Consider the following 17,900-nt stretch of genomic DNA (forward strand, 5'->3'; position numbering starts at 1 on the left):
TACGCCATTCTCCAGGGCTGCATCGGCGCATCAGGGATTCCAAGCGACTGAGGGTGGATGCATGTATCCTCGCTAACGGAGGACATTTTGAACATTTCCTGTAACAAAGTGTTTGAAGTCACGCTGATACGTTCTGTTGCTGTGTGTTTCCATTTCATGATTAATGTTATTTGAAGAGAAGTAATAAAATGAGCTCTAACATGGAAAGTAAGCGTTTCCGGACACATGTCCACATAACATCTTTTCTTTCTTTGTGTGTGAGGAATGTTTCCTGAAAGTTTGGCCGTACCTTTTTGTAACACCCTGTATATATTGTGAATGTGTGGTCTGGTCTGGTTGTGGCAGGCTGGCTGCGGGACCAAGAACACACGCCGCAGTCGGGCGCGTGCCTGGGTCTGCAGTGGGTGAGCTCGCCCAACCCGCAGGTGCCCAGCGGCCTCTACTGGCAGCGGCAGCGGTGCTCCGCCGTAGGCGGCTACGTCTGCAAGAGGAGCAACCAAGGTGAGCCCCCGCCCACTCCCCCAGCCGGTGAGTCCACGCCGCTGCCGAGAGACTGCGCATGCGCCGTGCCATTCGCTGACCTCCAGCAACCCCGAGGTGCAACGACCGCACGCTAATAACAACCAACACACTCCCAACTGCTAGCCTGCAATTTGTATCGAACTCGATAACTGTCCTGTAGAGAGCGTGTCTGATGAAGTAGATGTGTAACAAAACGACCACACATTACGCAGAATGGTCGCAGATCACGAACGCTCTGTCTAGCACAGCCTGTGACCAGTCGCATCCCCGAATGAAACGTGTCTTCGCCTGCAGGCAGGTTCGCAGCCAAGCTCTCCCAGTAATTATTAATGGCTATGTTTCACATTTTGCAACAAAATACACGACGGCAAAAAATCACAACACCAAAATACAATTAATTCAGAATAATGAAATTTCTAGCATTTGTAGACTTAGAGAAAGCTTTTGGCAATGTTGACTGGAATACTCTCTCTCAAATTCTGCAGGTGGCAGGGTAAAATACAGGGAGCGAAAGGCTATTTACAATTTGAACAGAAACCAGATGGCAGTTATAAGAGTCGAGGGACATGAAAGGGAAGCAGTGGTTGGGAAGGGAGTGAGACAGGGTTGTGGTCTCTCCCCGATGTTATTCAATTTGTATATTGAGCAAGCAGTAAAGGAAACAAAAGAAAAATTCGGAGTAGCTATTAAAATCCATGGAGAAGAAATAAAAACTTTGAGGTTCGCCGATGACATTGTAATTCTGTCAGAGACAGCAAAGGACTTGGAAGAGCAGTTGCAAGTAATGGATAGTGTCTTGAAAGGAGGATATAAGATGAACATCAACAAAAGCAAAACGAGGATAATGGAATGTAGTCGAATTAAGTCGGGTGATGCTGAGGGAATTAGATTAGGAAATGAGACACTCAAAGTAGTAAAGGAGTTTTGCTATTTGGGGAGCAAAATAACTGATGATGGTCGAAGTATAGAGGATATAAAGTGTAGACTGGCAATGGCAAGGAAAGCGTTTCCGAAGAAGAGAAATTTGTTAACCTCGAGTATAGATTTAAGTGTCAGGAAGTCATTTTTGAAAGTATTTGTATGGAGTGTAGCCATGTATGGAAGTGAATCATGGACGATAAATAATTTGGACAAGAAGAGAATAGATGCTTTTGAAATGTGGTGCTACAGAAGAATGCTGAAGATTAGATGGATAGATCACATAACTAATGAGGAAGTATTGAATAGGATTGGGTAGAAGTTTGTGGCACAACTTGACTAGAAGAAGGGATCGGTTGGTAGGACATGTTCTGAGGCGTCAAGGGATCACCAATTTAGTATTGGAGGGCAGCGTGGAGGGTAATAATCGTAGAGGGAGACCAAGAGATGAATACACTAAGCAGATTCAGAGGGATGTAGGCTGCAGTACGTACTGGGAGACGAAGAAGCTTGCACAGGATAGAGTAGCGTGGAGAGTTGCATCAAACCAGTCTCAGGACTGAAGACCACCACAACAACAACAACAGCAATGAAATTTTTGGAATACATTTGTCTAGGTGACATATTTAAACGATTAACATTACAAAATCACATCCACATACATACTCCGCAATCTACCATACGGTCCGTGGCGGAGGGTACTTCGTACCACAACTACCATCTTCTCTCCCTGTTCCACTCCCAAACACAACGAGGGAAAAATGACTGCCTATATGCCTCAGTACGAGCCCTAATCTCTCTTATCTTTGTGGTCTTTCCGCGAAATGTAAGTTGGCGGCAGTAAAATTGTACTGCAGTCAGCCTCAAATGCTGGTTCTCTAAATTTCCTCAATAGCGATTCACGAAAAGAACGCCTCCTTTGCTCTAGAGACTCCCACCCGAGTTCCTGAAGCATTTCCGTAACACTCGCGTGATGATCAAACCTACCAGTAGCAAATCTAGCAGTCCGCCTCTGAATTGCTTCTATGTCCTCCCTCAATCAGACCTGATAGTGATCCCAAACGCTCGAGCAGTACTCAAGAATAGGTCGTATTAGTGTTTTATAAGCGGTCTCCTTTACAGATGAACCACATCTTCCCAAAATTCTACCAATAAACCGAAGACGACTATCCGCCTTCCGCACAACTGCCATTACATGCTTGTCCCACTTCATATCGCTCTGCAATGTTACGCCCAAATATTTAATCGACATGACTGTGTCAAGCGCCATACTACTAATGGAGTATTCAAACATTAGAGGTTTCTTTTTCCTATTCATCTGCATTAATTTACATTTATCTATATTTAGGGTTAGCTGCCATTCTTTACACCAGTCACAAATCCTGTCCAAGTCATCTTGTATCCTCCTACAGTCACTCAACGACGACACCTTCCCGAACACCACAGCATCATCAGCAAACAGCCCCACATTGCTATCCACCCTATCCAAAATATCATTTATGTAGATAGAAAAAAACAGCGGACCTACCACACTTCCCTGGGGCTCTCCAGATGATGCCCTCACCTCCAATGAACACTCACCATCGAGGACAACATACTGGGTACACGTTAACATAAGCGTGAGATGAGCCATTGCAAATACGAAACTCTGGTACCTTAATAACGGATGTAATCGTCAGACTGTTGAATGTAAGTATGCAAACGTGCATGCATTGTGTTATTCAGGTGTCGGGCATCGGTTTGTGAGATGGAGTTCCATGTTTGTTGCGCTTCGTCGGCCAATACAGGGACGGTTAATGTTGTTTGTGCATGAAGCTGGAGTTGTCGTCCGATGATATTCCATATGAACTCGATTTGAGACAGATCTGGTAATCGAGCAGCCCAAGGCAACATGTCCACACTCTATAGAGCACGTTGGCTTGCAACAAAGTTATGTGGACGGGCAAATCCTGTTGGGAAACACCTCCTGGAATGCTGTTCATGAATATCTGCACAACAGGTGGAATCACCAGATTGACGTACAAATTTACGGTTAAGGTGTGTGGGATAACCACAAGGGTGCTCCTGGTGTCATACTAAATCGCACTGCAGATGAAGTGTGCCTAGCACGCAGAGGGTTTGGTTGCGGGACGTCAATTGGACTACTCCTAACCAACACACAGCCATCACTGGCACCGAGGCAGAATCAGCTTTCATCAGGAAATATAACAGAACACCCTGCCCTCCAATGAGCTCTTGCTTGACCCCACTGGAGTCGCAGATGGCGGTGATTTGGGGTCAGTGGAATGCACGCTACAGGGCATCTAGCTCGGAGCTGCCTTTGAAGTAACCGATTTGTAACAATTCATTGTGCCACTCTGGCCCCATCTGCTGCTCAAATTGCTGCTGCAGATGCAGTACGATGTGCCAGGGCCATTCGCCGAAGACGGTGGTCTTCCTTCTCGACAGTGCCACGTTGTCTCCCGGAGCCCGGTCTCCTTGCCGCGGTACATTCTCCTTATCACTGGTACCAGCAATCACTTATAGTGGCTACGTTCTTGTCAAGTCTTTCTGGAGTATTCCAGAAGAAACATCCAGTTTCTCATAGCCCTATTACATAGTCTCGTTCAAATTCAGTGAGGTATTGATAATGACATCTTTGTTGCCGTAAAGGCATTCTTGACTAACATCAACTCACCACGTCCAGTCTCAAAGGCAACTAACCCTCACCACCGTTACGCCGTGTATTTAGGGCAAACCTGATTTGCTCCCACACAGTTGCGCTACTGGCGCCGCTCTTACGCTACTTTTGCCAAATTTAATAGACACCATCTTTCAGATGTAGAAACATGCCTGCCAACTTTCGTGTCTGTCGCACAACTCGTTCTTGATGTTCGGTTTTTTCATTTCGTCAGTGCATCTAAACGTTGCATTCGAAAACGGCCATTGAAATCTAATTCAAGTAGACCTCTCAATGAAGAAAGTATCCACCATAACTTACCTTCAAACGAAGAGCTTTGCTCAAATAATCTTTTGGAAGCGCGTGTATGGTCATAGGGGAGACGTTGGCTAGTTGGCACATATTTTGGGTTTTCGATTTTTCTATTTTCTGCGCAATGCTTGGAGAGATTGTAATAAATGCGGCGGGTAGCTTGACATTGTGACTGCAGAATCATGCAAGACCCATTAATTAAATACGTGTTTAGGTAACCCCAGAAATACATTTTATAAAAGTTTACATCTATTCGGGGTTAGTTGGCAAATCCCTAGAGGCTAATTGGCGCAATCTGATTTGAATAGAGATACTTAGCCAGAAAACAGCAATATGCGAGGAATAAATTTTTCTTTAATCAAAACGGAGTAACTTCCTTTTCGAAGAATAAATTCTTCAAAACACAAATTCCTCTTGAAGAAATAATGCGTGAACAAAAGTAAATTCTGCTCGAATGTATAAACAATACTATGAACTTAAATGTATGAGCAAACAATGGATTATTCAAGGACAATAAGTTCTGCTAACTGTTATAGCTACCTGTAGTTATTCAAAAAAGTTAGTTCATTTAAGTCTGCAGGCTTTCGTGGCCGTTGTCACTGAAATTAAAATCTTCTGGGTTATTAGGCCGCGTCATGTTTCTTCTAAAATGTTCGACGTTTCGACCCCTCTGCTGGGATCTTCCTCAGGATCTTTCGGTGTCCACTACTGCTGCTCTAGCAGTAGTGGACACCAAAAGATCCTGAGGAAGATCCCAGCAGAGGGGCCGAAACCTCGAACATTTTAGAAGAAACATGACGTGGCCTAATAACCCAGAAGATTTTAACTTCAAATTAGTTCATTGTTTTGAATCAATCGTGAATGTAGGAGTAGGGCGCTCGCGTAGTTGAACAAATGGTTTAAATTTTTTTGCTCAGTTTTACATTGTTCGTACCAAATTGAATAATTCTCGTCTGTCTATCTATCTCCAATTTTCCACTTTTCGACCATGGTGGAAACGAGACTCTCGTTGGCATCGGTTTCGACAAACTTCCCAGGCTACTGACGGGCATGATAGTTCACCAAACCAAAGCGATTTAAATGTATTCAGGCTATCAGGAGGCCCTTGAGAATCTGGGGCATTCCTTGTTGGCCTTTTTCGACGTGACCTGTTGGTATAGCTACGCCAACTGATCCTATAACTAACTATGCCAATTAGCCCCAAATGGATATGAAAAACAAAATCAGTACCACATAATGCCATATATCAGAAACAAAAGATTATGATAACATTCATGCAACCATGCTCATTCACTCTTTCGAAAACCGCCATCACGAGCGCCTCAACCCGATGTACAAAAGAAAAAAATTACGACTAAAAAATTTGTCCAGTCCGAAAAACGATGAAACGGGGTCCTTGCTCTGTGAAGTTTCCAAACAAACTGAAGCATAACCGCAGCGCTGTAACACCACGGTGGCAGTCAACAGAAGCTGTGTGCTGCAAACTAGGCCGTCTAACCCTGGTTTTCCCCTCTAGCAAGTATTTCTGGATTAATGACACCGACATCCTTCTCCCTACGTTTCTGTAATGAAAAAATAAATACAAACAACAAAGTAAAATTCTATTTTTAAAGAAATAATTGTTGATTAGCATGGGAAACAGATATTGTGAAATATACATATTTCATTAACAAAAACCCTTCGTCTGTCTGTGTTTCAGAATTTTAGGTTTTTATTCCCGATATTTATTTCAGAACGGGAGCCCCATCATCAGATTCAAGATTCACGTTAGGCTTTTCGTGGCGACCTGATGAACCAATCTGACCTGTATATTGCAAGAATATGCTTCGCTATTTGCCCGTTGGCGCAGTTCCCCAAGGTTCTTTTGTTTTCTTTGCACATGTTCGCCTACAAACTGAATTATGAAAGCACTGAAATGGATCACCTGTGAAGTAGATTCTCGCAATTTTTAGGTTTGACTGCTTGGCCAGGTAATAACGAAATGACTCAAGTGAATCTTGAAAGCCCTGAAGGTTGTTTTATCTCCTTCAAAAACTAGAAAAAAAAAAGAAAACAAAATAAAGACTTTCTACAGACGTTTATTCATAACCTACGTAAGAAAATTTTAATTGTGTTCTTTCATTTGTAATTTTTCTGACTCATAGAGACGAGACGGATGGAGAGGCGCATTGTCAATTAAATAAAATCGGTCGTCTTCGTTGAACTACAGAATAGTGAAACCTCTACCCGACATTGTTTATGAAAGACCCTCACACAGCTAGCGTAACTAGGAAGTGTATGTGTTACTGCTGTTTGTTGCTGCCTTTTGACGGATAGTTACTTGTTAGTGTACGGCTACGTTCCACTGCAGTGCATTATTGTGAATGCTGTTGTACTTGTGTAAATTAGCTCATTTAGTCCACAAGAAGTTAGCTGTAGCTGAGGCCTAACTTCGTTCTCAGTTGTTTGAAGAAAAGCATAAAGTGTTCGTTGATAAAATTTCCGAATGCCATATCCCGGCGAAGAATAGTACACATGATTTAGTTAAAAGATGGCGTAGGACAGTTTCGCTTTCAAATGCAAAACGAAATAGGCAAGCTTCCTTTACGGCTCCACAGGCCTTTACCGATCATATAAAGAGAATTATTGCCAGTCCAAAAAAATCAATATCCCATCAATTTGCTGTTAAATATAATTCTTACCTAAACTGAGGATGGAGGGTGGAGAAAGGAAAGGAAAAGGAAGGAACTATTGATGACAGCTGCGTCGGGACTTTGAGGAATCAGCGGCGACGTGTAAAAATTTGTACCTGACCGGAATTCGAGCCTAACTAGGCAGTTATGTTAACCACTGCATCACATGGACACAGTCTTTATTCCAACGGTCGCGACCGTTTGTAGCTGCAGTTTATGGCGGGTCATGGTCCATCGAATATAGGCTGGTGTGAGGTGGAGCGTACACAATTAAGTTAAGTAGTGGTTTTGACTTTGTACATATGTATTGTTTGTGTTTTTCTTTTCTTTTTCGTTTGTGAATGTATAGCTGTGGTGTTCTTTTAATCATTGACAAAGGTCTTGTTAGGAATTTGTGGGTTTTATTGTTGTTCTGAAGAAGGTGTAGTTATCTACGCCGAAACCTGGGTTAACACTTAACACCAGGTGCTTTTTTCGCAATCGAGGCGGGTTTTTAGTTTTTTAATATAAGTTCCCATCGGTCGCGAAATGGAATCCACAGTGAAAACCAGAAACGTTTTATTTGCAACAGTTAGGTACACCTTCCACCTACTTCTCTACATAGTCGCAACTCCAACTTCGAGTTTTGTCGTAGTGTTGTATCAACTCTCCAATATCCTCGTCATAGAAAGCAGCTGCCTGTGCTTTCTGCAGTTCGTTGCCTGTGGAAAAGTTTTGTCTTCATAGGCAGCGATTATTGTGAGCAGAGATGGGACTCAGAGGGAGCCAATTACGGACTATACTTCTAATCGGAAACGCTGCACGAGCGTCTTCATTGCCCCTGCAGTGCGCGGCCGAGAATTCGCATGAAGATGGGACTGCTCGACAGTTGTGTTATGTGGGCTGCGTGACGCAGGCGAAATCTCTAAGCAGGCCCTCACACTTGGCGGGAGACGCTATTCCCTACGCATCTTTACGCGCTCACTGTTCACTCAAAACTGAAAAGAGCGGCGCAACACGATGGCCAGGCATACTAGAGACACTGTCCATCACATCTGTGCAAAGCTTTACCGGATTTTCGCAGTGGTTTCCATTTCGCGACCGATCGGAAATTACTTTCTGGACAACCCTCCTAAATACAAATCTTGTCATAAAATTCTTCATGAATTGAAATTGAACTGAAGGAGCCAGGAAAACTGAAACGTACTGATTACTGTAACTGGCTTCTCGAAAACATTACTGCTGGACAGGCAGACTCAAAGTATTTCTTGTCAGACGAGGCATTGTCTCATTTATCGGGCCATGTTAATCGGCGGAACATCAAATATTGGAATGGAGGAAATCGTCGCGAGACGTTCTAGCGTCCACTTCATGATGAGAAAATTGGTGATTGGTGTGCCGTTTCCGGTAATGGTATAGAGGAGCCAATAATTTTTGACTGGACTATCAATACACAAGTTTTCATGACCAATTTCGAAGAATTTTATGAGTAATTGACAGATAGTGAAAATGAGTACAGCTTCTTTCCAACAAGATGGCGCAACGTAGCAAACGACTCACTGAATCGCCTTCAAGCAGTTTTCACATCTCATAAAAGTTCTTTCAGACATGCATGTATGTATCACAAGCATAGGTGGACAGACGACAATAACAACACTGGTCTCAATTCCTTGTGGTATCATTCTCCTTGTTGCGGGAATCTAAGTGATGGATTTAGTGGAGTACAGTAATAGTATGTATCCAATGTGACATATGGAAGTTTGCCCCAATCCAGGAAGCGTGCACGGATAGCCGAAGCTGTTAAGGTGACCACTCGCGATAAGAGGGAAACCCGGGTTCAAGTCCCGATCCAGCACAGTTTCGTATGTCACTATTGATTAATAGATCTGTACCTAATACAGCTGATGTCAAGTGTGTCTCAGTTAGCAGATTAATTTCGATGTATGTCAATAATTATTTTGAACCTGTCGGCTCTAATCTGAATATGGTTGAATCGTACTTCGGCTCCCTGTATTTAGTAACTGACTGTAGATCGGGGCATTATGCAAACTACGTATGTAAGATACTAAAGATGAAGGAAGAAAATTATTTGCTCAAAGTGACGTAGTCCCTGAAGTAATTACCGTATTTAGACGATGGATGTTGTAAATAATTTCTAATTCGAGTGTTCGAGTGAGTGGAGAGAGAGAGAGAGAGAGAGAGAGAGAGAGAGAGAGAGAGAGAGCGAGCGGTAAAGTGGAATGAGGGCATGGACGTTTGCTACTTTAGAAAGCTAAATGCATCATTAGTTTTCAGTACGAATATTACGTGTATTGAATGTATATGCCTTTCAGCTAATGAGGAAATCAGTTAATTACTCTCATGAGTGGCCGTAGCTGCTCCAATCATAGCAGGAGTTCGATATCAAAAGCTCGGTGTGGGCTTGAAATCAGCACAGGCAGAAGCACATGATGCAGCGAAGAAGTTCACGTTGTAAATTTGACATTCATTTTTCTCATGAGGAAAAATATCAATGGAGGGGCTGTTAATGAAATATATCAAACATCTTAACCAATGAGTTTTATCCAAAGCGACGTATTAGAATATTCAACAATGAATCAGTTATATGGCATTGCAGAAATGTTGTTGCAACCGATTGATATTTCTTGCATAAAAAAGAAAAAGTTGGATGGCAATTGAAACATGGGCTAATGCAATAGTCTTTTAGAGTTTTAATTATTATTTTCAGTTTTCTTCAAGGGAGTATTCAATACAATTACAGATTTGATGCACGTATCTATTTTAGAGATTTAGCGTTCATAAGAACTATAAGGCAAAAATGCAAGTCGTACAAGTAGTTACACGAAATAGCATGTATTTTTTCCATGACGCCAAACTAATGTACTGAACTTCACATCACACACAGCTGACGATAGGACCATAAGAACTAGCTAACTGGTAACAAATACAATTCTTTTAGATTGATTCATTGTACAAAATGTCAAAATGGTACAAATATATCAATTTCATATGGGAATGGGGACTCTACTATGTAACCGGTGATAGAAGTGCATGCTTATGATGGACGATAGGTACCGTCTACAATACGTCCAATCCATAAACCATGAAGCTCAAGGTGGGGTGGAGGGGGGGGGGGGAGAGGGGAGCGGAGAAAGAGGAAGAGTAGTGGCTAGGCTGAAACTCCGCGATACTTGCATAAAAGGAGTTGAGACAATGCAGTAACTGTGCAACGTTTTACGTCTTCATTCGCCGGCACGTGTTCCCTTATTTGGATATGAAATCATTAGCTCCCGCTTAAGATTGTAATTAATTTGAGCTTCAAAAAAGAGAATTCCCAAATTATAGATGCTGCATTTTCTCCCAACAACTTACCAAATTTCATAAACTGAGACTCCGTTGGGTACTTCTCTTCCAGATCTAAAATACTAGCAGTAGAAATGAAACTGATTTTGATAAGTCTGTTATTATTACTGGTATAACAAGGGAAAAGGATGGAAGATACGGGAAGAATCCAGTTAGATTACATCACCGTCAGGCACAGATACCGAGATCAGATATTGGATTGTAAATGTACCCAGGAGCAGAAACAGACTCAGATCACAGATTAGTAACGGTGAAGAGTAGGCTGAAGTTTAAGAGACTAGTCAGAAAGAATCAATGGGCAAAAAAGTGGGATATGGAAGTACTAAGGAATGAATAGTGGCTATAGATACTGCAATGTTGAATAGCCCAGTAGGGAGTACAAATGAATAGGAATGGACATCTCTAATAAAGGCAATCACAGGATTTGAAAAGAAAAAAAATAGGTACAAAGAAAGTAACTGTAAAGAGACCTTGCATAGAAGAAGAAATACTTCAGATGGTCGAAGAAAAAAGGAAATGTAAAAATGCTCAGGGAAAGTCAGGAATACAGAAATACTTGTAATTTAGGAATGAAATAAACAGAAAGTGCAGGTAAGCTAAGGCGAAATGGCTACGTGCAAAATGCGAAGAAATCGAAAAGAAAATGATTGGCAGAAAGACTGATTCAGCATATAGAAAGTCAAAAGAACCTTCCGTGAAATTAAAAGAGACGACTGCAACATTAAGAGTCTAATGGGAATTCCACTGTTACACGCAAAGGAGAGAAAGGATACGTGGAAAAAGTACATTGATGCACTCTTTGAGGGGAGGACTTGCCTGATGATGTGATAGAAGAATAAACAGATGTCCACATCGAGGAGATAGGGGGTCCAGTACTAGAGTCAGAATTAAAAAAAAAAAAAAAATCTTTGGACGAAATAAGATTAAATAAGGCAGAATGCATAGATAACATTCCATCAGAATTTCTAAAATCATTGGGGGAAGTGACAACAAAACGACAATTCATATTGCTGTGTAGAATCTGTGAGACTGGCAATATACCATCAGACTTCCGAAAAAACATCGTCCACACAACTCCGAAGATAGCAAGAGCCGACAAGTGCGAGGATTATCGCACCACCAGCTTAACAACTCATGCATCCAAGTTATTGACAAGAACAACATACAGAAGAATGGAAAATAAAATTGACGATATGTTAAATGACGATCAGTTTAGCTTTAGGAAAGGTAAAGACACCAGAGAGGCAGTTCTGACGTTGCGATCGATAATGGTAGAAAGACTAAAGATAATCAAGGCACGTTCATAGGATCAGTCGACCTGGAAAAAAGAGTTCGACAATGTGAAATAGTGCAAGATGGTCGAGACTCTGAGAAAACTAAGGATAAGCTATAGGGAAAGACTATGAGAGAACAAAAGACTGGAGGACAAAGAGCGAAGTGCTTGAATTAAAAAGAGTGTAAGACAGAGATGTAATCTTTCGCCCTCCTGTTCAAATTACATATCCAAGAAGCAATGATGGAAATAAAAGATAGGATCATGAGTGGGCTTAAAATCCCAGATGAAAGGATATCAATGATAACAACACAGTACCTAATGACACTGCTATGCTCAGTGAAAGTGATTAAGAGTTACAGGATGTGTTGAAAGTAATGAGAAGTAGCAGAAATGAGGCTATCACAGGCAAAAATGTCATTCCTGCCAAGTCTACTAGTATCAAACACAGGCCTTAACTAGAAGAAAAAATTTCCGGGAATGTACATTTGGAGTTCAGCTTTGTATGGTAGCGAAGCATGGACTGTGTGAAAACCGGAACACCATCGAAGCATTTGATATGTGGTGCTAAGGAAGAATGTTGAAAATCAGGTGGACTGATAAAGTAAATAATGAGGAGGTTCTCCACAGAATCGTAGAGGAAAGGAATATATGGGAAACACTGACAAAAAGATGGAACAGGATGACACGACATTTGTTAAGACACCAGTGTTAAGGCATCAGGGAATAGCTTCCATGGTACTAGAGAGGAAGAGAGTTTGGAATACATCCAGCAAATACACTCCTGGAAATTGAAATAAGAACACCGTGAATTCATTGTCCCAGGAAGGGGAAACTTTATTGACACATTCCTGGGTTCAGATACATCACATGATCACACTGACAGAACCACAGGCACATAGACACAGGCAACAGAGCATGCACAATGTCGGCACTAGTACAGTGTATATCCACCTTTCGCAGCAATGCAGGCTGCTATTCTCCCATGGAGACGATCGTAGAGATGCTGGATGTAGTCCTGTGGAACGGCTTGCCATGCCATTTCCACCTGGCGCCTCAGTTGGACCAGCGTTCGTGCTGGACGTGCAGAGCGCGTGAGACGACGCTTCATCCAGTCCCAAACATGCTCAATGGGGGACAGATCCGGAGATCTTGCTGGCCAGGGTAGTTGACTTACACCTTCTAGAGCACGTTGGGTGGCACGGGATACATGCGGACGTGCATTGTCCTGTTGGAACAGCAAGTTCCCTTGCCGGTCTAGGAATGGTAGAACGATGGGTTCGATGACGGTTTGGATGTACCGTGCACTATTCAGTGTCCCCTCGACGATCACCAGTGGTGTACGGCCAGTGTAGGAGATCGCTCCCCACACCATGATACCGGGTGTTGGCCCTGTGTGCCTCGGTCGTATGCAGTCCTGATTGTGGCGCTCACGTGCACGGCGCCAAACACGCATACGACCATCATTGGCACCAAGGCAGAAGCGACTCTCATCGCTGAAGACGACACGTCTGCATTCATCCCTCCATTCACGCCTGTCGCGACACCACTGGAGGCGGGCTGCACGATGTTGGGGCGTGAGCGGAAGACGGCCTAACGGTGTGCGGGACCGTAGCCCAGCTTCATGGAGACGGTTGCGAATGGTCCTCGCCGATACCCCAGGAGCAACAGTGTCCCTAATTTGCTGGGAAGTGGCGGTGCGGTCCCCTACGGCACTGCGTAGGATCCTACGGTCTTGGCGTGCATCCGTGCGTCGCTGCGGTCCGGTCCCAAGTCGACGGGCACGTGCACCTTCCGCCGACCACTGGCGACAACATCGATGTACTGTGGAGACCTCACGCCCCACGTGTTGAGCAATTCGGCGGTACGTCCACCCGGCCTCCCGCATGCCCACTATACGCCCTCGCTCAAAGTCTGTCAACTGCACATACGGTTCACGTCCACGCTGTCGCGGCATGCTACCAGTGTTAAAGACTGCGATGGAGCTCCGTATGCCACGGCAAACTGGCTGACACTGACGGCGGCGGTGCACAAATGCTGCGCAGCTAGCGCCATTCGACGGCCAACACCGCGGTTCCTGGTGTGTCCGCTGTGCCGTGCGTGTGATCTTTGCTTGTACAGCCCTCTCGCAGTGTCCGGAGCAAGTATGGTGGGTCTGACACACCGGTGTCCTTTTTTCCATTTCCGGGAGTGTAATTGACGACGGAGAGAAAAGGCTGGCACGGGAGAGGATTTCTCGGCGGGCGGCAGCAAACACATCGGATGGATAAATAAAAGGGGGAGGGCAGAATATATGTACTGTATATACTGTAGAGTTGGCTCTGTTACGTTTGCTATGGGTGATAACGGATGACAATCTCTTTGAATGGGTCAGGAAATATTCCAATTTTCCAGGTAGATACGAATAAAAAGAAAGAACTGGACATAATGAGTGATCCACAATCCTTATTTCTGGAAAATACACTTGTTTTCAGTATGTCGATTACTTTATTATTGTGGTAAAATTGCCAATTCCAGGTACCATAGCCCATAATCCTAGACGCACAGTAATCCATTTCACAGAAACAGTCTCGCTGTAGTGTGTCTATAAGAAGGTGATCGACTGACTGAAAATACATTTAACTTCTATAAACAGTCTGTTCATTGGTTGTTAACAGAAATTCTCGCAGCTCAAAGCAGAGTTTCACAAAATGATTTATAAAGCGAAGGTTCTGCACTTCGTTTCTTCAGGTTTCCCTAACTGGCGTCATCCGTGCTCAATCGTATCAGTTGCTGCAATCTTGGAAAATACTCCTCGCTTGGAACTCCACTATTTAACAATGCGAGCATCAGACAACAGAAGACGCCCAAAAAGCCGAGATGCATATTTAGAATACTTATTCGTGACACAAACTGTTTTTGTGTACGATCTGCATCTGCATCGTTTACGAGGTGTATGAGTAAAGTAATGAGACTGGCAACAATGCGAGTGATCTGACAACACTGTGTGGTTCTACTTGTGTAGAGCGGTGTGTTCATCCCTTCCAGATGCTCAGTCCGAGTCTTAGCTCCTTACACTCGTCACGTGATTTTTGAGAGCGCCATCAGTGAAGTTGTGTTTTTGTTGTGTGTTACAAAAAAGGAACAGCGGAATTTAGAGAATGTGTGCGTGCTCTTGTGAGATCAGGCCAACGTTTAACAATACGGATGACGGGTGAGCTGTTAAACTCGAACACTTTCACCTTACATCAAATTTTGAGCCAAGTTGTGCACATGCGAAAGGTTTGTGCCGAAATGGTGCCGAAAAACCTCACAGCTGAGGAGAAGGACACTGGAAGAAACGTGTGCGTTGATCTTGAGAGGACTGCCAATGACCACCATTGGTTCAGTGGTGTGATCACAAGTAATGAATCCTGGATTTTTGTGTACGATCGTGAGACAAACCGACAAAGGAGTGGCACACTGAGACATCTCCTCGGCCGAAAAAATCTCGAATGAGCAAATCAAAGAGCAAAACATTGCTGATTGGCTTTCTTGACAGTGGGGGTATAGTTAATAAAGAATTTGTTCCTCCAGGATAAACCTTGAACTAAGTGTTTTACAAAGATATGCTTGAAAGGCCCAGGAAAAGGGGAAATCGAGTGAGACTGGACATTGGAGAAAAATGGATGCTGAATCATGACAACGCCCCACATTACACGGCCACTTCCATCACGAAATTTTTGACCTCAAAAGGCATTGCTGTTGTTCTGTTGTTCACAGCCCCCCCCCCTCCCCACCCCTATTCACCTGATCTGAGTCCTTGTGCCTTTTTTCATTTCCCTAAATTTCAAAAGTCTTAAAAGGACTTCATTTTGGGACTCTGGAGAAAAGTCAACACAATGTGGCCTATTTGTTAACTCTACCAGCTCAACCGTTTCAGTGGTGCTACCAAGACTGGGGATGACGACTCAACTGCCAAAGGGAACTACTTTGTAGCGGACAATATTGATGTTTGAAAAAACTAAAAGCTTTGGTTGATAAAAAATCAGTCTCATTACTTTTCTCGTACACCTCTTATATTCAGACATTCAATGCTTTGACCGGTTTCCGTCAGATCACCGAAGTTAAGTGCTGTCGGGCGTGGCCGGCACTTGGATGGGTGACCATGTGGGCCGCCATGCGCTGTTACCATTTTTTGGGGGGCACTCAGCCTCATGATGCCACTTGAGGAGCTACTCTACCGAATAGTAGTTGCTCCAGTCAAAGAAAACGACCGGGAGAGCGGTGTGCTGACTGCACGCCCCTTCATTCCGCATCCTCAGCTGAGCGTGACACGACGGTCGCATGGTCCCGATGGGCGACTTGTGGCCTGAAGACGGACTACATTCCATGCTTTGAGATAGAAGGAAATGAAACCATACGTTTCTAAATCCAAAGTGGAGAACATAAAACCGAACCCATAACATAGTCACCGTAGAATATAGAGATTATGCTGGTATGAAATTTTATGAATGATATGAATTTGAATGTGACACTTACTAACATTATTATTACAAATGATGTGCAGAATCTCCATTGGGGGTGTCGATGCACTTGTGTGCTTGGTTTATCATTGTCCAAGGCAAATCGCTGTTGTCAGTTACGTTGATTTCTCGTTGGACGTTCACCTTCAGTTCCTAGATCATGCGGGGACTAGATGCTTAAACTCTCTCCCTTAAGTAACACCAAAGGAAAAAAAATCGCAAGTGCACTCTTTGGGGATAGCTGTTTATTTAGAAAAGTACCTTTTCTAAGAAAACAGCTTTTATCATTAGCAAAATACGGCCTGCCGATGTGTCCGAGCAGTTCTAGGCGGTTCAGTCTGGAACTGCGCGACCGCTATGGTCGCAGGTTCGAATCCTGCCCCGGGCATGGATGTATGTAATGTCTTCCTTAGGTTAGTTAAGTTCAAGTAGTTCTAAGTTCTAGGGGACTGATGACCTCAGATGTTAAGTCCCATAGTGCTTAGAGCCATTTGAACCAATCAGCCCCAAAGGGATATGAAAAACCAAAACAATACCACGTAATCCCATATATCAGAAACAAAAGATTATGATACATTTATGCAACCATAGTCAATCACTCTTTTGAAAACCGCCATCAGCAGCGCTACAATCCGATGCACAAAAGAAAAAAATTACGACTAAAAATTTACTCACCATTCCGAGAAATGATGAAACGGGGTCCTTCCTCTGTGAAGTTTCCAAGCAAACTGAAGCGCAATGGCAGCTCTGTAGCACCACGGTGGCAGTCAACAGAAGCTCTGTGCTGCGAACTAGACCCTTATGCCGTCTAACCCTGGTTTTCCCTTCTAGCAAATGTTTCTGGATTAATGACACTTGACATCCTTCCTCCCAGCGTTTCTGTAATAAAAAAAGAAATACAAACAACACACTAAAATTCTATTTTTAAAGAAATAATTGTGGATTAGCATGGGAAACAGATATTGTAAAACATACATACACTCCTGGAAATTGAAATAAGAACACCGTGAATTCATTGTCCCAGGAAGGGGAAACTTTATTGACACATTCCTGGGGTCAGATACATCACATGATCACACTGACAGAACCACAGGCACATAGACACAGGCAACAGAGCATGCACAATGTCGGCACTAGTACAGTGTATATCCACCTTTCGCAGCAATGCAGGCTGCTATTCTCCCATGGAGACGATCGTAGAGATGCTGGATGTAGTCCTGTGGAACGGCTTGCCATGCCATTTCCACCTGGCGCCTCAGTTGGACCAGCGTTCGTGCTGGACGTGCAGAGCGCGTGAGACGACGCTTCATCCAGTCCCAAACATGCTCAATGGGGGACAGATCCGGAGATCTTGCTGGCCAGGGTAGTTGACTTACACCTTCTAGAGCACGTTGGGTGGCACGGGATACATGCGGACGTGCATTGTCCTGTTGGAACAGCAAGTTCCCTTGCCGGTCTAGGAATGGTAGAACGATGGGTTCGATGACGGTTTGGATGTACCGTGCACTGTTCAGTGTCCCCTCGACGATCACCAGTGGTGTACGGCCAGTGTAGTAGACAGCTCCCCACACCATGATGCCGGGTGTTGGCCCTGTGTGCCTCAGTCGTATGCAGTCCTTATTGTGGCGCTCACCTGCACGGCGCCAAACACGCATACGACCATCATTGGCACCAAAGCAGAAGCGACTCTCATCGCTGAAGACGACACGTCTGCATTC

The 17,900-nt window shown here is 43.8% G+C and overlaps 1 protein-coding gene across 1 annotated transcript in view; it reads left to right on the top strand.

Annotated features, from left to right (window-relative positions):
* Window positions 1–17,900, top strand: part of LOC126474735 (uncharacterized) — a 575,439-nt gene that overhangs the window by 293,144 nt on the left and 264,395 nt on the right. Inside the window, exon 11 of the mRNA XM_050102214.1 lies at window positions 346–501. Coding sequence (XP_049958171.1) covers window positions 346–501 — 156 coding nt within the window. The remainder of the gene's footprint in view (window positions 1–345; window positions 502–17,900) is intronic.

Source organism: Schistocerca serialis, chromosome 4 (genome assembly GCF_023864345.2).
Source record: "Schistocerca serialis cubense isolate TAMUIC-IGC-003099 chromosome 4, iqSchSeri2.2, whole genome shotgun sequence".
Taxonomy (NCBI): Eukaryota; Metazoa; Arthropoda; class Insecta; order Orthoptera; family Acrididae; genus Schistocerca; species Schistocerca serialis.